The sequence below is a fragment of the Archocentrus centrarchus genome, chromosome 8 (assembly GCF_007364275.1).
Source record: "Archocentrus centrarchus isolate MPI-CPG fArcCen1 chromosome 8, fArcCen1, whole genome shotgun sequence".
Lineage (NCBI taxonomy): Eukaryota > Metazoa > Chordata > Actinopteri > Cichliformes > Cichlidae > Archocentrus > Archocentrus centrarchus.
The window spans coordinates 17,826,183-17,846,381 of record NC_044353.1 but is presented as its reverse complement, the minus strand read 5'-3'; the positions used below and the strand labels follow the sequence as shown (position 1 = coordinate 17,846,381).

Here is a 20,199-nt window from a genome sequence, read left to right as displayed (position 1 = left end):
GTAACTGCAATAAGAAAAGGCATGCACGATCCCTCCCTTTCCACACACCTGTGAATTTACCACGAGCTCTTCGGTGCAGCAGCACCGATCGGTCCTCCTGTGCCTTACATAAACACAAAGACTGGCTTTAAATTGTACAATAATTGGAAGTGTTAAGCTTTAATTTGATTAGCAACAGCCAAAATGGACAAACACACTAAAGTGTGCATGTGTGTTAACCTGCTCATAAAGAAAGGAAGCATGTGTGATGTAGCTTTAAGTCCTGAGAGTGAAAGAATAATCATTACTGCTTTGGTTTTGTGTAACAAAGCTCAGGTATAAGCTCCTGTCAGACATGCAGTCTTCTCCGTTAATCTGACGGCATCTGAGTGTGTCGGCTTCTTGTATTTTCAGCACAGCACAAGTGTGCAGTCGAGTTAAAGACTTACCCTGTATAAGATTACATGCACATTTATTGGCCTAAATATTGACCTAAGTGAATGTTGTTACTTTAACAGACTGATGGAGCCCGTATTGTTAACTATCTCTGAAAAGGGCTGTAGAGTCAGTTGGTTTCACATGTCCTCCTGTGTGAAGTGACCTGGAACAAACCAGATTAAGCAAAGAAACAGAAAACGTCCTCATCACGCATGTTTATTTCTCACTTTTTCCTCCTTTCAGTGCTCCTTCCTGCCCAAGTTTTCCATCCACATTGAGACCAAATATGAAGACAACAAAGGGAACAATGATAATGTGAGTAAACTCTGAGTGTCATGTGGTTGGAATATGGCTACATCTGAAAAAAAGAGGACACAATTTAGGGTTTCTCCTTTCTCGTACCATTGTACTCTTTTCTGTCTGTTTTATTGCTTCATCTTGTTCCCTCTTATATTTTCAAAACTAATGAATTCTCTTTGTCAGAGGGTTATTGCATCATTGTGTGTGAAGGACATGTGGAGGATTATCAGTCATTCTGCTGTTCTCATTCCTTCAGAGAATTGAGTTTTTATACAGAGAGTGATTGTGACTGTTAACATGTTTTTGTCTTCACATTCATTTGTATCTTGTACAATCTGTGCAGTTATAGAAAAGTATGTGTCTTTTTCAGTTTAGCAGTTTATCTGTCATTAGCATAATTTCTCATAGATAGCTTGATAGATACACAGATACATACAGTACTTGAGCCACCCTCATTTCTTTGTATTTAAACTGAAAAACAGAGCTTGTACAATTCTAACAAGTTTGAAAGTCAATATTTGATGTGACTGCCTTTATTCTTCAGCACAGTCCCAACACTCTTACGCAGCTTTCTTCTCATTTCTTTAAGTAGTCTTCAGGAATAGTTCTCCAGGCTTCTTGAAGGACATTCAAAGCTCTCCTTTGGATGTTGGCTGCCTTTTGTTCTGTTCTCTGTCAAGATGATCCCACACTGCTTCAATAATGTTGAGATCTGGGCTCTGGGAGGTCAGTCCATGACTGATAGTGTTCCATTATGTGTTTTTCTATCCAGGTATGCTTTTACTGCTCTGGAAGTGTGTTTGGGATCATTGTCATGCTGAAAAATTGAACTGTTGCCAGTCAGATGTTTTCCAGATGGTATTACATGGTGGATCAAAATCTGATGGTATTTTTCATAATTCCATCATTTTTTACAAGATACCCAACACCACTGACTGAAATGCAGCCCCAAACCATGGCAAAGCCTCTACTGAGTTTTATAGATGGCTGTAGTGTAGACACTCACTGTCTTACCGCTCTCAGACCTGGATTTAGATTTATCGTTCCATAAGACCAGCTGCCACTGATTTTCAATCTGGTTCTTGTGTAATTTGGGATACCTCAGCCTTTTCTCCTTGTTTCTCTTCCTTAAGAATGGCTTCTTGGCAGTTACCCTTCCACTGAGACCATTTCTGATGAGGCTTCAGTGAACAGTATATGGATCAACTGAAGGGTCAGATGCCCTGTTTCAGGTCTTTGCTGGATTTTTTTAATGTTTCTTAAGGACATGATACTGTTCATCTGCTGTAGGTATTTTTAGGTCTGCCACATCTTCTTTTGTCCTTCACTAGTTCAGTTTCCACAAATTTTTCTAAGGACACACTGCACACCGTGCTGAGATATGCCATGTTTTTTGGCTAATAGCACTTTGGGAATCACCTTGTTGGTGCAAAAATACTGATCTATGCCTGTCAAACTGTGTTGTCTTTGGCATTTTTCATAGAATTGATTAACAGAGCAAATCGTGTGTTTTTGTGACAGGTTGCGATTTCGAAAGTGTTTAAAGATAGAATTTAAAATTGGTTCTTTGGTAAGTTGTTTGTTATGTGTAGGCACAACACTGGTTCAAACCAAAAAAATACATTCTGCTGAAAATGGTTAGGTATAAAGGATTGGACTGAAAGCAGGTAAAAAAGCAGACAATGTCAAAAAAAAAAGAAAGAAAAACTTTTAAAGATCTTCAGAAATCCTGGAGTCCTACTTCTCAAGACCACTTTAAATATTACGAAAAAGTTTTGGCTCCTTGGAAGCAAAATTTAAAAAAATTAGGAGTGGCTCAAAACTTTTACACAGAACTATAGACAGACAGAAGATAAAGTGGCTGTTTTTTCTTCTTTTTTTAAAAAACAAATCAGCCTAAGAAGGTGCTCTCAGTTTTGTTGACCATTTTCAAGCAAGTGAAAAGCATTTGATCTCCACTTAACCTTCAGAGCAACACTTTGATTGGCAGTAGGGGCAAGTATGCCTCTTACACAATATCACCTCCATCCATACTGCAGTTGGGAAGAAAAGGCTGCAGTGCCACTTAGTGGTGATTCATTGGAGTTGCAAGATGGTTACACAGATGGTCAAAATCTCACATCTGAAAATGATTGTAACAAATGTGGGTGGAGGCAAACTCAATAGAAGGATCCTTCCACTCTCAAGCTAACACCACACCGCCTCCACCATTTGTCCAGTCAACGCTACAACCCCCCCCCATTTCTTTTAATAACCTTTGCAGTCGCCCCTTTCCCCCGCACTATACCTGCGTGAAAGTTTAAAGAATACAGGAACTTGAATTAATGTCCATGACTCAGGAGGTGAAACTGCTCTGAAAGGACTGCATACCTAGCCAACATTGCTTCACTGTGTCCTGTGAGTCATACAGGAGGAAATCATTGACCACAAGGTGTGAGTCACATTCATCATCACAGTTTGTTCAGCCCATTGTTTAAGAGCAAATCTAGAAGGACGGGAAGTACTCATCATGTCGTCTGTGCTCAGGAAATTATCTTTTTGTCTAACCAAACCTCTTGAACATCTGCTTTCCTGTGCAGTAATTTGATGTCTGACTAAAACGACTCTCAGCATTTCCATGATATGTGAAAGCGCTCTTATAAATCTACCAAGTGACGGCACTTCATCCCACAGCATTTGTCAACACCTAAAGTGCGTTATTGATTGAGCTGTCCTCACACACTCAACTGTTCCCTGTTCCTCAGATCTTTGGCAGTGAGCCCCGAGACGAGGAGATGGAGGTGTGTTTTGTGGACATCGCCTACGATGAGATCCCCGAGCGCCACTACAAAGAGTCGGAGGTGAGGAGAGGGACGTCACTGACCTCAGGACCAAGAGTGAACGAATACGTACAGACAGTAGAAGTGGAAAGAAGGGTGAAAAGGAGAGAGGAGGAGAGAAGTCAACAACTGAGACGTGAAGAGAAGGGAACAGACTAGTGTGTTATCTTTCTCCACCAGCACCAGCTCATGTTTGACCACCAGCTGGCCATCTGCCTCCTCTGAGAGCAATGGAAGGAAGGGAAATGCATGTTTATGTGTGGGGGAGGCGATGGACATTAGCTGTGGAGATTTGACATTTGTATGCGCGTGCGTTCGCCCATCTATCAGGACGTGATGCTCATAAAAAGCTGAGCTATTTATAACCATGAGGGGGTCATGACAGCACTGCAGTGGCGTTTTATTATTGACACCCTCACTTTCACACACACCTCCCACTGAGCTTTATGGTCTCCTGCTTTTAAGCACTGAGAGCTAAGAATAGCACAGAGATGCTGTCCAGAGCTAAACATAGAAGTCAGATGTCTAATGTAAATATCATTTTAAAAACACATGCACTATTAGCATGTTTTTTGTTTTTGTTTTTTGTACTTTCTTTGTTTCAAATATCCTCATTTAAAAGAGACTGGGTTAAAATCAGAGTCAAAGGTCTGACAGCAGATCGGTGATGCAAACACATGCAATCAGTGTCCATAAGAAAGGAAATGAAAGTTAAAAATATGTTACTCTAGTGGCTAAATTATTCAGAAATATTCACAGTTGATCCCAAATTAGTGACGCCTTAAAGCAGTCCTTGTTCTATAACACAATTTACTCTAAATAGGAACATCATTTACAAAATAAACTTCATGATGCATTAAACTAACAATTGAGACCATAAACTCATTAGGAAAAAGTTCTTTAATAGATTTACAGTCATGTGCAAAAAGGTTTTCATAGAACTCCATGTAGTCCTACAAAAAACTAAGTACACCTCATGATTCAGTAGCTTGTAGAACCACCCTTGGCAGCAATAACTTGAAATAATTGTTTTCTTTATGACTTTATCCGTCTCTCACTTTGCCGTGGAGGAATTTTGGTCCGCTTTTCTTTACAACATCTATGCACAGCGCTCTTAAGGACCCACCACAGCTGTCGTACAGAATATCTTTGTATACAGAGGCGTTCATGGTCAACTCAGTGACTGCAAGGTGCTCAGGTCCTGTGGCAGCAAAACAATCCCAAATCTTCACCCATCCACCATCACAGGTGTTTGTGCTCACATGTTGTGTTTGGTAATCTCCAAACATGCTGCTGTGTATTATGGCCAAGAACCTCCACTTTGGTCTGTCCAAAGGACATTGTTCCAGGGGTCTTGTGGTTTGTCGAGATGCAACTTTGCAAGCTATGCTGCCATGTTCTTTTTAGAGAGAAGAGGCTTTCTCCTGGAAACCCTTCCAAACAAGCCATACTTGTTCAGCCTTTTTCCTAACTGTACTGTCATGAACTTTAACAGTTGAGGCTGTGGAGGCTGAGATGTGGCTCTTTTAGTTTCTCTGAGCACTGAGGTCTGATCTAGGGGTGAATTTTACAGGGATGTCCACACCAGGGAAGATTGTAGCATTGTATGGCACACACCTGAATGGTCCAGACCTGCAAACTGCCAAAACTTCTTTTTTTTATAAAGGTGCTCACGCCTGCTGATGACCAACTGATAAGTGCATTTGATTAGCAGCACATGGCTGCTATTTCCCCTCTTAGTTTGTATGGAAGCAGTAAAGGTGTACTTAGTTTTTCCACAGGAGTGCATAGAATCCTGTGGAAACATGACTGTGCATAGAACCAAACTTATTTTTCTAACCAGAGGATTTGCTCCCTTTGACTTTGGATTCACTTTTTAGAGCCTCTTGAAATACAAGCTATGGTTGATGAAATTTGTTCAGCAAAACTAGAAGGAAAAGCAAGTGAAGTAAAATATCTTTTGGAGAGCTATTTGCTTATTAAAAATGTGCTTAAAACAGATTAATCTCTCATTAGCATTTCTCATTCTTCCCTCTCTCAATACACTTGATGACACATTTTATATGCAGACAAATGCAACAAACTTCTTCCACCTCCTCTACAAGTGCTTTCCCAGCAGGGATAGAGACACTCTGTCACACTCAAATGCATGACTCTAAGACAAATGAGCATTACAGCATAATTAGTCCACTGGGAGCAGTGATTAATGCATGTGAAGCTTGTGAGACTCCCACTGTGCCGCTCAGCTATACTTTGCCTCATAATAAAAGCAGATGATCTTGTCCTGTAGGGAGAGAGGAAGAAATTGATGTGTGTGAGAGAGATTAAATGACAGGAAACATTATTTTAGTTATGTATTGGCTGGAAAACTTAAAAAAAAAGAAATTCCTCTTTTTCTCATGCAAATTTTATGAGGATTATTGACACAAGATCCTTCTCTCCTTAGGAAAAATTATTAATTTTTCTGAACTTGCTATCTCGTGGCCTTGTAGGACCTTCGGTATTTTAAGTCAAAGAAGACGAGCCGGGGGCTTCTGCAGGAAGGATGGATCAACACTCAAGACCCCGTCATGTGCTCCTACAAACTGGTCACCGTCAAATTTGAAGTCTGGGGCCTGCAAACTCGTGTGGAACAGTTTGTACACAAGGTCAGGAGAAACTTTTTTTTGGGGGGGGGGGGGGGACTCGTAGATTAGTTTTAGCCAGCTTATATCATTGTCAATGCCAGAGGCATCCCATTTTCTGCTCTGAAAACATGTGATACACGGCCGTGAGCCAAATCAACAGTTCCATTATCACCTTCTACAATATCTGCCCTGTTCACATCCCACAGCTTGCCTTGCAGCAACACTTCCCTTTTCCTTGGCTGCAGAGTTTAAACTTTGTATCTCCCGTTTCCCAAATCCATTTTGCTGCAGCATCTGTCCCTTGGGTCAGCTGTTCCTGTACTATCCTTGCCTGAGGCGCATGCACACACACACACGCACACACTGAGTACATGCACGCACACATATAGGCAGGTTCATTACTCACAGGCTAACACCAAGAGTGGCTCACATAAATCAAAATCCTCTAGGGGTGAAGAGAAAAATTCTGAAGTGCAAAATGAAGTGAAACTCTCTCCTTTGGACTAAACACAGTCTGATTCACACCTTCTCTCCTTGAACTTCTTCCCTGCCTCTGCCCCTGTCTGAATTCATTTTCCTGTGATCTTGCCTCCTTTGCTTCCCTTTTTTCTCTCTTTTTTTCTTTAAATTCTCCTCAGGTGATCCGAGACGTGCTGCTTTTAGGACACAGGCAGGCCTTTGCCTGGGTGGATGAGTGGATTGGTAAGTGTGCAGGAGATGGAGATGGCAGTCTTCATAGAAAACATGGGCTAGTTTCATGTGTAAGCACTGACTCATCTAAGATTGCAGTCAGATAATGAATAACACCCACTTCACATGAATCATTTCATTTTAAGGTGAAGATCACAGGCTATATGTAAAAGATGGGCACAGCCAGCATGACATCATCCATTTGTTTGTCAGGTTTAGCAGTTCTCAGCATTATGGTCGTTTCCATCTGGTCTTTTTGGAGTAGCAAATGATCATATTTGGATCTGAGGATAGAGTCCTAAGTTATCAGCTAAATACTAGTTTTTTTTTTTGGTTTTTTTTTTAGCAGGATGCATCCATAGATTGTATGGGTACAGTGCACAGACACAGATACCTGTACCTCACCTTAGAATACCAAAAAAAAAAAATCTTCTTTGTCACATTTTACATTTCATGATGCATCAACTGTTTTTAATTAGTGAAAGTTCTGGACTGCAAGCAGAAACTCTGCCTCTCTAAGATGCTCTTTTTTATACCCAATCATGTTACTGACCTGTAGCCAGTTAACCTCATTCGCTGCAAAATGTCCCTCCAGCTGTTTATTTTTAGTACCACTTACTTTTACAATCTTTTGTTTCCCCCATCCTAACGTTTTTGAGATGTGAGCTGATATTTTTCATGAAATAGTGAAATGTTTCAGTTAAAATGTCAAACTGCATTCACATCTAAAGCCATCTTGTCTCTCTCTTATGTCTCTGCTCCAACCCAACAGACATGACCATGGATGAAGTCAGAGAGTATGAGCGTGCCACACAAGAAGCCACCAACCTAAAGATTGGCACTTTCCCCCCTACCATTTCCATCTCAGAGACCCCCCTGCCATCGAGCACCCGCAGCGGACCCAACAGCGCCCCGTCCACTCCCCTCTCCACTGAAGCGCCTGATTTCCTGTCAGTGCCCAAAGAGCGGCCCAGGAAGAAGTCAGCTCCAGAGACCTTGACCCTGCCGGATCCGGGCCGCAGGGATTCACTCTTCAAGCTTCCAAGCTTTTTCTCCTGGAACTCCAGTCCGCAGCCAGAATGAGAGCGGGCCTGTGCCATTGTTAAACACCCCTGACCTGCATATTAGAGGGTGCCTGCCCAGCACATCCTACAATGCCCCCTCAGCCAGCTGAAGAAGTGACTGTCCTGGTGATCCCAGCCCCTCAGCCGACTCGCCGGTGTTACAGCAAAGCCAACAGCACTCAGACTGCCTTTACAGGTACAGCTGGGCATCCACAGCAAGCCCTGCGAGGAGTAAAGGTGTAGTAAATCCCAGCGAGAGTCCAACAAAAGCAGCTGCAGGCTCCTCATCTTTCTCTTCTCCTTTGAAAACAGCCAGCCTGCACCTTTCATTAATCAGTATGGATTCCAATTAGCCCGACTGAGTGTAGCATACATTCCTGAAGATGTTTTATCCCACAGTGTCACCTTGTTTTCATCCAAGCTCAGGGTGTGTTGAAAAGATATGTAGAGACTCAGTGCACATAAACTTAACATTTGCAGACTCTGATTTTTTTTGTTTGTTTTTTCTGCTTTACCTTTAAACATCTCCGGCTTTGTTAATTGACTTAACTGATTTATGTAGTTGGGATTCTTGTTGGCCACTGTAACCGTTGAGTATTATGGTTTTCACAGTCAGACGTATGGTGATTGTGTATTCTTGTATATACTGTATGAACAATATAAATGTGATTGATTCAAAAAAGATCATATCAAGTGATGAAGCTGTTCTTACATTTCTGTTATGTATCTCAGCAGCTATGACGTCTTCATGTAACAGCATGATTCTTGACTACCGCGGCTGCTTCTAAATATTTGTGAACTGAATGTTTTCTTTACCTGAGCCTTGTATGTGATGTTGTGTTTTATAGGAGTTTTTACAGAGTTGGACATGTGGTGTTGTTTTGCTGTTATATTGACTTCATTGTGGTTTTATTGTGTTCATTTACTGTCATACTGTTAATGGGTTTTGTATACAGTAAATTAAACTAAATACTGCTGCATCCGTAACTGTGTGAAAGGTTTGTTAATATATATCTGAAAATGTAAGCACACCCTCTTTCATTTAAAACTATTTTTCTAACCAAACTCCAAAGTTTTATTTGCTAAAACAAAGTCTTCCCACTGATAAGGCGTATCATACTTTCTGGTCATTTTCTAAGTATTATAAAATGTAAAAAATAAATAAATAAAAAAGATGTTGCACATGTTGCAACTCCTAAAGTTTTACTTTAGAGTTGTATGCAAATGCAGCCAAATAATGTTGCAAAACATATACCAAACTCCAATATTTAAAAAAAAAAAAAAAAAAAAAAAACGAGTCAAAAGATATGATTCACACCCACATCTTCATCCTTTACTATTATGACTGCATGGTCAGTATTTATGCAGTAGACACACAAACACCTCCTTAATCAAAACTTTATTGAAAAAAGTAACAACTTCAAAGAGCTCAACATGTCGGCACAAGTGCTTTTATAGGTTTAACTTAGCAGAAACTAAACTCTCATTAAGTAATGTCTCCCACACCCATAGCTGTTTTGTCCTCCATAGTATACAATACAATAAATGTGTTTTGTCTTTTTCTGCACACAAAACCAAACCACAATTCCCAAAGCTAAATTTTGCTGCAGTCTCTATTTGCAGTTTAATGACCAGAAGTCAGTTTGTGTAAAATGACTCAAAAGTGCGCAAAGTTCAGTTTGAACATACAATGTTAACAGTTATCCTTTTAAGCAAAGACTCACAAACCTTGAAATCCCAGTTTAAATACATGTTAAAAAAAATAAAACAGCACTTTTACATCACACACTTTAATGATAACAAAAACAGCAATTAATGAAGTTATTTTTCCCATCCTGATATATAAATATGACAGAGACATATGATAGTGACCCAGCTGACATTTGTTCAGTGCAAGAAAACAACAAGGCATAAGTTCGTTTCCATTGTGCGTGATTGCGTGTGCTGCTTCCCCCGCCTTTTTTTTTTTTTTTTTTTTTTATCTTCTGTTGAGGTCTTTGGTGAAGGCCTTTGTTTTCTGTCTCTCCTCAATTTTACGCATGGCATTCACAAAAAATTCATACCAAAAAAAGGTGAAGCCTGTTGACAGAGCGGCTTTCAGAAGGCTAGGTGACAGGCCTTTGAAGAAGCCTCGGAAGCCCTCCTCTTTGGCTATTTGAACCATGCAGTCAAGCAGGCCTCTGTAGCTCTGCACCTGCGCAGGACAGACAGAAGCCAATGCTTCCACGTGAGACCCAGAGAATGTGCTCTAACATGGTGAAACAAGCTGTAGAGGAGCTTACCTTTCCAAAGTGAGCTCTGGCTGCTTCAAAGCCCCCCACCTGCAGTCTCTTCTTGAACAGATCGAAGGGGTATGTGATTGTTTTGCTGATCATTCCGGCTCCGCTCCCACAGACCAGGCTTCTTAGGTTTCCTTGAAGAGAGACTTAAAATGTGAAGGAATCTAAACTGAACACTATCTAAATACTGCGCTATAATTCGCAGGACTAAGAGTTTCCACTCACCTCCCGAGTTCCCAGCTTTGGGCGGTGGAGTCAACAACTTTTTAAAGACGTTGTAGAAGAAGAATTGCAGTCCAGCGTATGGGAACACCGCAATGAGTGTTGGTGACAGTCCACGGTAAAATGTCAGACTTCCCTCTGAGTGCCACATTGTAAACACAGCATGTCGTAGGTTCCTGTACACCTGGAAAGATAAGATGGGTTTTCAGCACTTTATAGCAAATGCTTCTACCTAAGGCAGGAAACACAAAATATTTAACATGCTTCATTAATATTTAATAGTAAGACTTTGAGATGGTCTTTAATTATTTATTTACATTTTACACATTCTCCTGACCTTTTCTGGATATGGGGTTATTTAAAAAAAAAAAAAAAAAAAAATCTTTACTACGAGTTGATTCTGTCAAAAACTGACAGCCACACTATCAGCAATGATGTGTCCCACCTTGGGTTCTCCCTGAGCTGCGAAGCGTGTCCGCAGTGTGTCCAGAGGCTGGCAAACCACTGTAGCAGAGCAGGCTGCCAAGCCACCACAGATGAAGTGAACTCCTGCTGTCTGGCTGTCATACGCCGTCGTCTTATGGACCATCTCGGTCAGAAACTCAAAACTGGCAAACTGCAAATTACACACAACAAAAGAGACTGCATTGTTGAGACGGTGTAGAGAAGCATAATGGTTTGGGTCAACATGCAGTTCACAGTTTGCAGGTTGTACCTGGACAGCCCCATAGCAGATGGAGAGGAGCTGTGCCGGGATGTGGCCCTTCCAGAAAGCAGACAGTCCTTCCTCTGAATGAATGCAGCGTGTTGCCTGAAATAAGCCCCAGTACTTCCCCTCTGGTGTTTTTGAAGACACTCGCTCTATCTGTAACTATTGAGGGAAAATACTGATAAAAAACACAGGACACAGCATCGTTTGAACTTCTAAATTCCCATTTCTGTAAAGAGATTAAGTTTTTTTAAATTTTAAATATAGATAAATGTGGACAGTGTGGAGCTGAATGCAAATTGTTACACACGGTTTACCTATACGTGTATGAAGTTTAGTTTCTGAAGAAACTATGGAAGGTCACAGCTGCTACTTCACTGTAGTCAGCATGAATCCTCACTGTGCTCTCATCTCTCACCACCTGCATACAACATGTCATACATCAAGTATTCATCCTTACCTGAAATCTAATTTTAATGACATCAAAAGGACTGATGAGGGCTCTGGTGACCATCCCAGCAGCTGAACCAGCGAGGGCTGCCTCTTCTGGGGAGAGAGGTGCACCCTTAGCACCAGGGTCATAGCCCACCATGTCTCCACAGCCTCAGGTTTCTAGAAACTAATGACAGAAATGGCCAAACCCTTTTTTTCAGTATAACTCAATTAAAAACAAGCTTTTATCCAGGTTCAAATAGATAAGCTGAAGTGCATGTTTCATAAAATTATATTGTTTTGTATATACAATCTTGTTTATAAAAAAAAAAAAAGTATTGAGTGTTTATCTTGTTACTTTTAACAACAGTTAAATGGGTGGTGTTATTAAAATCTATTAATATTCTTCTAGAAAATATTACAGTTTGTTTTTTTTGGGGGGTGGAACAACAGGCCTATTTACAGTACTGTGCAAAATATTCTCCAATACAATATTAACTTTCTCAGGCAACTTTCTTCTCATTTCTTTAAGTGGTCTTCAGGAATAGTTCTCTGGGCTTCTTGGAGGACATTCAAAACTCTTCTTTGGATGTTGGCTGCCTTTTATTCAGTTCTCTGTCAAGTTGATCCCACACTGCTTCAATAAGGTTGAGCTCTGTGGAGGCTAATCCATGACTGATAGTGGTCCACTATATGTTTTCCTATCCAGGTATGCTTTTAGTGCACTGGTAGTGTGTTTGGGATCATTTTCATGTCACCTGTTGCCACTGATTTCCAGTCCAGTTCTTGTGTAACTTGGCATACCTCAGCCTTTTCTCCCTGTTTCCCTTAAGAATGGCTTCTTGACAGCCACCCTTCCACTGAGACCATTTTTAATGAGGCTTCAGTGATTCAGTCAGATTAATTGAAGAACCAGATGCATCTCTCGGGTGCTGTGTCAGCGATTTGCTGGATATTTTACCATTTCTAAAGGACATGACTTTAAGATACTGTTCACCTGCTGTAGATTTTTTTTTTTTTTTTTGGTGTACCACATTTTCACCTGTCCTCCACTTGACCAGTTCCCTCATTTTTTTGAAGGACACACTTCACTCCATGCAGAGATAAGTCAAGTTTTCAACTAATAGCTCTTTGGGAATTACCTTGTCCATGCAAAAATACAATTTTACACCTGTCAAACTGTTAGCCCTGGCACCTTTTTTATTCTTGAATGATTCATACGTCAGTGTTAAGTGGCTTAACGAACAAAAAATAAACATTTAGAAGACCAAAGAAACTATTGCTCAAGACCATTAAACATAAATGCAATAAGTCTGGATCTTTGTAAGCAAAAGTAGCGAAGGGTGGCTCAACACTTTTGCTCAGCAGCTGTTACATGACATAACATTTACGTCATTCGAGTGTCGTTAAGAGTTCATTCGTGGCTCATCTTCCTTCATGGTCACCATTTTCTGTAGTATAATACAATATTTAAATACTGTAAAGACCAGTAGAGTAGCAAACGACATGTTGAGGACATACAGTGGGACCTTGGGACAAACTAAGCTAAGCTAAGCTAAAAACAAAGCAGGTGTTCACGTTGTAAACCAGCTGTAATGTAACAGAAGCAGATAAATATCACCTTACCTTCATAAATACCACATTAGCCCCAGCAATGAACGTTAACGCGTTCAGTTCAAAATTAGTAGGACAGGAACAGGATTTTACTATTTGCCAGTACGCTCCTAATATTACTGCCGGGTCGGAAGCGCCTCCAAAGAAGAAATGTCACATCAAGATAAGTCACTGCCATGTCAAACGCGCCAAACAACCATTTAAAGCTCATACTCTTTACTGTAAGGCTTAGCATCTCTACTGTATGCAGGCGTCATTCTTATAAAAATGGGGACTTATCGGTCAATTCAAATGCACTCATTTACGTTAACTTTGGGTTAGGCGAAAAGCATGCGGCGAAGCTAAGAGGACGGACTTATCTTTCTGTTGCTGCTTCAGCTTCGAAAGGTTGCGTCGAGGAACGCCCGCCCAAGCTTACCTCTACCTGAACCTACATGCGACGAATTGGCGTTAAATAGGTATCATTTCCACACAGTTATCCTCCAGTTTTAGGTAAATTGTTTAACCACTACTTTCTTTCAGTTCTGCGAGGTGTTTACCCGTTTGCGTCGTTTAGCGGGCGAGTTGTAACGCTAGTATATGCTGGGTATTAAACTCCACTCTGATTCGTTAGCGTTACTGTTAGCCGTTAACGTTAGGTTTCTGCAATGCCTGTAACGACAGATATTATTGTGTTGAAAACAAAGTAGCGAAACTGTGTCGACATTGATCCTAAAGTACAGTTAGACGAAACTTTAAGTGCGGTTGCACTAAACTATCGTTACCTACTCGGAATGGATATAGAAGTAACATTGGTGTGTCATATCTCACAAGTTAAAGGGAACTTGGCTCCACTTGTGGGTGGCTGTTCGGTGAACTTTTTAGCTGACTTGGGTTGTAATCCCCCCCCCCCCCCCCGTATCCCTCAGTGAATGAGCTGCGGCCGGGGGGGCAACCAATTTGATGACTGGACAGGATTTTGTATGTATTGTTGTCACCAAAACTGCCCGGATGTCTCAGGCTGTAGCTTTGATCTGTGTTTGAAAAACTTTGTTTTCTGTATGAAAACACCTTCAGTAACTGCCCGATCTCCACAGGTGACAGCCCACGCGTGTGATTTGTTTACTTGTATCTGTAATGGAAAACTCTGCTGAAGACTACAAGATCCAGTCATTTGACCTGGACACACAGATGTTACTAAAAACAGCCTTGAAAGGTCAGCGTTTAATTCATTCATGTCTGTAATTTTTGAATGTTGTTAAAAAACAAAATAATGACTTAAACATATCCTCTGTTTTTCAGATCCAACTTCAGTGAACCTAGAGAAGGTTTCCAGTGTCATTGTGGACCAGTCTTTGAAGGATCACGTGTTCAGCAAAGAGGCTGGGCGTATTTGCTACACTATAGTGCAGGTCAGTCCCAAAGTCCCAACTATATATTACATTCAAGCAACAGGAGGCTCTTAAATTGACTAACCTACCACATGTGTTTCCTGACTTTTTGTCTCCACTCCCTCCACTCTCTGCCTTGGACACTTTCTGCAGGCTGAAGCCAAGCAGAGCAACGGGAACGTGTTCAGGAGGCACTTGCTGAACCGGCTCCAGCAGGAGTTTAAAGACCGCGAGGACATGAGGGCACGCTCGCTGCAGGAATGGGTGTGCTATGTCACATTCATTTGCAACATCTTTGACTACCTCAAAGTAAGTGCCAGAGAGAGTTTGAGTATTTAGATTTAGGAAGGGAAACACAAAGCAGCTTTGTTAAATCACTCTGGATCAAAGCATTTTCTTTCATCTTTCTTTCCATGATGTAGTTTTAAACTGGAGGAACTTTGTTATTGTCCTTGTTAAGAGGACATCCTCCTTTTTTTTTCTGTATGTCCACACAGCAGGAACTTCATACAACTGCATTTGTGGCGTCCATTATTATCACTGGAGCAGACTTAAGTGTCCTGAAACAACTACTAAAATTTGAACACATGCTTTTCATGTTGCTTCTGAAATCTGCTTACTACACGTATATCATGTAGTAAGCAGTTTATTTATCTGCAGCAGAAAGATGAGCCTGAAAGGTGTGATCCTAGCATACTCAGATTTCATCCTTGCTAAGAGCCGCTGGCATTTTTCTGTTTTTTTTTTTTTTTAATAGTAATGCTACTCAACCCTCTGTTTTGTAAAAGAGAAATAACAATTAAGGACTTATTTCCTCATTGGTTTACGCTGATAACTGCTGTAAAGACGCTGCACTCTGTGTCTTAGGTGAACAACATGCCAATGGTGGCCCTGGTCCATCCTGTGTACGACTGCCTGATGAGATTGGGCCAACCAGACGCTCTAATGAATGAGGAAGAGGTGAGGAAGAGATCTAGTGAAAGCATTGTTCAATGCTTTGCCCCTAAGTGTAAAAGTGCTATAGTGGTGTTCCTCATGTATTATCACAGACACCATACATGAGGGTAGATTTGACTGATTGGGGCACTGTTTTTTGTGGTTTCCAGTATAGCCAGTCAATGTACTTACTGTTCCACGGGGTGGTTTTTTTCTGACTATAAATGCATATAAATCTAAAAATGCAAATAAAAAAACTAAATAATCATCACATGATTGCAGAAGCTTTCAAGATTGCATTTTGGCCAAAGATCCTTGGCTAAAATGATCCAGCTAACCCCTAACCACAGCTACTGCCAGATTACCACCACCACCACCGAACCATCATTTTCCCCTATAGTGTGATGCCCATTTTTACTGAGGTGTCTCTCTTCCACCTTCCTCCACAGGTGGACTGTCTAGTGCTGCAACTCCATCGCATTGGAGAGCAGCTGGAGAAGATGAACAGTCAGCGGATGGACGAGCTGTTCTTCCTGCTGCGGGATGGTTTTCTGCTCCAGGAGGGCCTCACCTCCATGGCCCGCCTGCTGCTGCTGGAGATCCTGGAGTTTAGAGCCGGAGGTTGGATGCTCAGCAGCACTGCTCACAAGTATTACTACAGTGAAATAGCTGATTAGGACACAAGGCACTGAGCATCAGAGCTTTCAAGCACCTTGGACACCTCCTCTTAATCACCACTGATTATAAAACCAGCTTTTTGATGATAGATGGCGATATCTTCCAGGCAATCGGAGGAGGAGTTTGAGAAGATGGAGATTTTTCTAAAAAGACTAATACGATATTCCTGAAATGTGCTGTGGATGTGGAATGTGCAATAGGTCATGAGGAGCTGAGGTTCAGTTAACGAGGTTTAGCCACTTTCAGGTACACTTTGTTTCAAAGAAGTTTGTGTTAAAGTTTGGTGCAGCTAGAGGAGCTGACGCTTTACATTTTTAATCTTTCTAGCATTCCTTTTTTTGAGTATTTCAACTTAAATTTACCAAATCCAAAAGACATTCCAGTCAGATGAATCCTGATCTGATTATTTAGACATTTTAGTGTAAAAATTTTGAATAGGTTTTAAATTGCTTTTGAGAGAATTTCTTCCTGCTTTGTCCTGTGAGGCTCCCGTTACTGATCAGTTTGGCAGAGTCTTAATTCAGGGATTTATTTATTTTTTGTTAATGTTATTTTTCTGAGGACACTTCAGATTTCTTGATATAAAAACTTTGTTAAGCAAGCTGTGCCAACATAACACAAATACCATCACGCAGTAGGGACGACTCCATAAAGACTGAAATGTTAATTAGTGTTTGAGGTGCTAGAGGAGTCTGTGTTTTCTTTCCCTTTATATATATTTGCGGGTTAGTTATGAATGCAAAGCTAATATAAAAGTATTTTCCAAAAATATTTAACTTCTCTTCACACCAGCAACACTGTTTGGTAAACTTTGATACTCTGTGATGGTTTTCAGGAGTTCAGTCAGGTGCAAGTTCACAGGTTCAGTGTCCTGCTGTTGAAATATTAAATTTGTGAAACACACACAGAATGTGTGTCAAAATTTGACTTTTAAGGCAGTCTGACAATGAAAAAAAAAAACAGAATTTAATGAAAGGCGGCTCGCAGTGTTTTGTCTCCCCAAATTGGGAGACTTAATATTCCGCCTTTGTGTTTGTTAGCATATTCTTGGGCCAAAGTAATAAAACCTGCTGAGAAAAAATGTTTGTGTGTTAAACAAGCTGTAACGAGTCAAACAAGGACTTAACTAAATCATTTAATGACTCCACAGACCTGACTGTAGCATGCATCAATATTTTATTACACTTTTGCATTAGTTTTCTTTTTTATGGTTGGGTTGTGCATTAAATGAAAGTTTGTTCTAATAAACCCTTTTCTTATTTACTTTGTGTTTATTGTTGCAGATGCATCACACTTTGTTGTACACAGTACAGCTTCCTTAATAGAAAAGTGACAGTGAGCCATGTTCAGTTCTTTATACGCGTTTCATCTCTCCGCCAGCACTTCTTACAGTCCAACTCATTTTCATGTCTTAACGCTTTGAGCAGCTGCGATTTGACTTCTGTTCAGTCCGTCAATCTGCAGGTTTCAGTCGACGCCGTTTCGCTCCTTTCTACCACCAGCGGTAGTGAGCGTACGCTCTGTTGGCTTCGGCCATCTTGTGCAGCTCGTACCTCTTCTTGATCACGTTGCCCTCTTTGACAAAGGCCGCCAGCAGCTCCTGGGAGAGTTTTTCATACATGTGCGTGCGTCTGTGTTTGTTATCCCTGCACTCCGTGATCATCCACTTCATGGCAAGGAACCGCCGCCTGTTGTCCGTACGGGGAATGGGAACCTAGGTGGGGTCAGAGGTCAAGAGGAATGTAATTAGTCACCTTTAATGTTTTGTGGTACAAGATCAGCAAAAGCTTCTGAAAGCCAAAGACAACTGATGCATCCCATTTTCAAATTGTGGAGGCTGTCACTGACCTGGTAGTACTTTCCACCTTTCTGTATGCTGGCCAGCCCAACAACAGGCTTACAGTTCTCCAGAGCCTGGTGAAAGATGGTGTAGGGATTACACTCGATTGCATCTCTCTCCCCCTCAGGAGCTTTGTGGAACTTCTCCACCTGCTTCTTCTTTATGTTCTCCAGTGTCTAAAAACAAAACAAGTGATCATTTAATAATTATTATCTCGCTAGACTGCTGCTGAGATCTGTGCTTCTTGTTTTTGTTTTTTTTACCTGTGTCATGACCTCTCTAGCCAAGACCTTGTTTCCATGTTTCATCATCAAGTTGATGAATTTACTGAAAAACAAAGCCAAAAATGATCATCTGACATTCCGATGCACAAATCTTTCCTGTTGTAGTGAGCTCAAGTGTGAGTTCTACCTGACAACTGGGTCATCGAAAACAGAGCTAGTGACCCCGCTGGTTGCTGCCTTGATGGGTCTGAGGGTTTTGAGCTCGCGCTGCTCCTTTTCCTCAGCACTCAGCTCCGTCTCCGGTTGGCCGTAGGCCTCCTTCCTGACCTCGGGCTCCAGGTAATAAGGGTTGTATCTGCTCCATCTCACCAATAACACTCTGCAAACAAAGGACAGAGCAGAGTTTCACAAAGTTACCTGGTAGTTTATGTGTGCTGAACTTTTTTTTTTTTTTAATTGATGAGGAAACTCAAACTAATCCTATTCTATCAGATCAGGTGATTTTTTTGTTTTAAACCAAACGAGTTATTTTTGTGTTTCTCTAAAGCAAATGATTAGGCCTGGGCTCATCAATTATAACGTGGACCTCACAGGGTTAATTGATTAGTCCATTTACAAGGAATCAATCGCAACCTTTTCCGCAGTGATTGAAAAGTGGCACTGCTGTGTTCTTTTTGCTATGGTCACGTAAATAAGTACATTACATTTTTTCATCATTTTATAGTTTCCTTTTTAGACTTTCTGATAATATTTAGAAACCAAAATATTAACTTCAACTTCAGGCATTTTTTTCTCCTTAGGGCAATTGGTTTGACAGCATTGGGATCCTTGAAAAACCCCCCTCTGTAAAACACAAGACTAAAAACAAAAGAAACCAAGCAGACGGTAACTGGCACCACTGAATAAATACAAAAACAAGCTGTCAAAACACAGCAGAAGTATGAGGTCGCAGCCACAATTGATTTAACATTCAAGATGTTTAATTGTGTCAGAAATCAAATATTTTCCTAACATTTTCCCATTTATGTGTATGAGCGATTTCTGACATTCAGTCACCAACAATTCTGTTATTTCTTTTTTCTTTTCTTTTTTAAATCAAGAAAAAAAAAATCAAGAGAAAAAAAACATGTTTTTCTTTCAGTTTCTTCTTAGTGTAAATAAGTAAGTAGTGTAAGTGATTTAAACTTTGTGACATGGAGCATTATCCTGCTGGAAGCAGCCATCATTAGATGGGTACACTGTGGTCATAAACGGATGGACATGGTGAGCAACAATACTCAGGCAGCCTGTGGGATTTAAGCAATAGTCAGTTGGTACTAAGGGGCCCAAAGTGTGCCAAGAAAATGCCTCCATCAGCTGCTGATATCCTGTCAGCTCCAAGCAGTCTGGCCATTGTTCTCTGACCTCTGGCATGAACTAGGCATTTTCACCCAGAGAACTGCTGTGCACTGGATAATTTATCTTTGTTGGATCTAGAGATGGTTTTGTGGAAAATCCCAGCAGATCAGCAGTCCCTGAAATACTCAAACCAGCCTGTCTGGCATCAACAACCATTCTTCCGCAATCTGAGGCTCAGTCTGAACTTCAGCAGGTCATCTTGACCACGTCTACATACCTAAATGCACTGAGTTGATGACATATGATTGGCTGATTAGCCCAGCTGAACAGGTGTACCTAACCTAAACTGGCCGGTGAGCATATTTGCTCAGTGAAAACTGACAAAGTTATAATAATAACCGCTGCCCCCGTGCATTCACCTCCTTCAGGGACTTATTTGATTTTAAAACTGCAGCTAGTTAGTTGGCTATGTAGCCACGAAAGTTACACTTATGTATGGATAATGTACAACGCTAAACCACCTGTTAAAGTGTGTGTTTATGTTTATAAAAGTCATTTTTACCTCGGTGTCCAGGGTTTTAATAATCCCGAGATGGAGGTAGCCATCTTGAAAATGTGAGCATCAGTTAGGACCCCGGGT

At 40.9% G+C, this 20,199-nt stretch overlaps 4 protein-coding genes across 5 annotated transcripts in view; 2 read left to right on the top strand and 2 right to left on the bottom strand.

Moving 5' to 3' along the window:
- pitpnc1a (phosphatidylinositol transfer protein cytoplasmic 1a) overlaps positions 1-8,839 on the top strand; it is a 75,411-nt gene extending 66,572 nt beyond the window's left edge. Inside the window, exons 5-9 of the mRNA XM_030735972.1 lie at positions 661-732; positions 3,462-3,557; positions 6,029-6,184; positions 6,802-6,865; positions 7,626-8,839. Of these exons, the coding sequence (XP_030591832.1) occupies positions 661-732; positions 3,462-3,557; positions 6,029-6,184; positions 6,802-6,865; positions 7,626-7,936 (699 nt within the window). The 3' untranslated portion in view covers positions 7,937-8,839. The remainder of the gene's footprint in view (positions 1-660; positions 733-3,461; positions 3,558-6,028; positions 6,185-6,801; positions 6,866-7,625) is intronic.
- A 1,023-nt stretch (positions 8,840-9,862) lies between these two features.
- slc25a19 (solute carrier family 25 member 19) lies at positions 9,863-13,449 on the bottom strand. The gene is made up of 7 exons (XM_030735989.1): positions 13,186-13,449; positions 11,588-11,746; positions 11,134-11,289; positions 10,864-11,034; positions 10,422-10,602; positions 10,200-10,330; positions 9,863-10,111 (listed from the first exon to the last, which is right to left on the bottom strand). The coding sequence occupies exons 2-7, from the start codon at positions 11,717-11,719 to the stop codon at positions 9,896-9,898; spliced, it is 987 nt and encodes a 328-aa protein (XP_030591849.1). The 5' UTR covers positions 11,720-11,746; positions 13,186-13,449; the 3' UTR covers positions 9,863-9,895.
- Positions 13,450-13,504: 55 nt separating this feature from the next.
- On the top strand, positions 13,505-17,420 carry mif4gdb (MIF4G domain containing b). 2 transcript variants are annotated; one of them, XM_030735991.1, is made up of 6 exons: positions 13,505-13,631; positions 14,250-14,368; positions 14,455-14,564; positions 14,697-14,852; positions 15,411-15,503; positions 15,929-17,420. In XM_030735991.1, the coding sequence occupies exons 2-6, from the start codon at positions 14,290-14,292 to the stop codon at positions 16,154-16,156; spliced, it is 666 nt and encodes a 221-aa protein (XP_030591851.1). In that variant the 5' UTR covers positions 13,505-13,631; positions 14,250-14,289; the 3' UTR covers positions 16,157-17,420. The 2 variants fall into 2 exon arrangements, with proteins under 2 accessions (XP_030591851.1, XP_030591852.1); XM_030735992.1 differs by having other exon boundaries at positions 13,543-13,665.
- Positions 17,393-20,185, bottom strand: mrps7 (mitochondrial ribosomal protein S7). Its single transcript, XM_030735990.1, has 5 exons — positions 20,122-20,185; positions 18,409-18,600; positions 18,261-18,324; positions 18,006-18,173; positions 17,393-17,871 (listed from the first exon to the last, which is right to left on the bottom strand). Exons 1-5 carry the CDS (start codon positions 20,163-20,165, stop codon positions 17,650-17,652), a joined length of 690 nt encoding a protein of 229 aa, XP_030591850.1. The 5' UTR covers positions 20,166-20,185; the 3' UTR covers positions 17,393-17,649.
- Positions 20,186-20,199: the final 14 nt, after the last annotated feature.

Bases quoted from the DNA above. Each gene is read 5' to 3' on its own strand.
- mif4gdb (XM_030735991.1), top strand. From the start codon at position 14,290: ATGGAAAACTCTGCTGAAGACTACAAGATCCAGTCATTTGACCTGGAC. The intron at 14,369-14,454 runs GTCAGCGTTTAA...TCTGTTTTTCAG, and splicing joins ACTAAAAACAGCCTTGAAAG to ATCCAACTTCAGTGAACCTA. The intron at 14,853-15,410 runs GTAAGTGCCAGA...TCTGTGTCTTAG, and splicing joins ACATCTTTGACTACCTCAAA to GTGAACAACATGCCAATGGT.
- mrps7 (XM_030735990.1), bottom strand. From the start codon at position 20,165: ATGGCTACCTCCATCTCGGGATTATTAAAACCCTGGACACCGAG. The intron at 18,325-18,408 runs GTAGAACTCACA...TTTGTTTTTCAG, and splicing joins TTCGATGACCCAGTTGTCAG to TAAATTCATCAACTTGATGA. The intron at 18,174-18,260 runs GTAAAAAAAACA...TTTTGTTTTTAG, and splicing joins CTAGAGAGGTCATGACACAG to ACACTGGAGAACATAAAGAA.
- slc25a19 (XM_030735989.1), bottom strand. From the start codon at position 11,719: ATGGTGGGCTATGACCCTGGTGCTAAGGGTGCACCTCTCTCCCCAGAA. The intron at 11,290-11,587 runs GTAAGGATGAAT...TTCCCTCAATAG, and splicing joins TCATTAAAATTAGATTTCAG to TTACAGATAGAGCGAGTGTC. The intron at 10,112-10,199 runs GTAAGCTCCTCT...TGTCCTGCGCAG, and splicing joins CCAGAGCTCACTTTGGAAAG to GTGCAGAGCTACAGAGGCCT.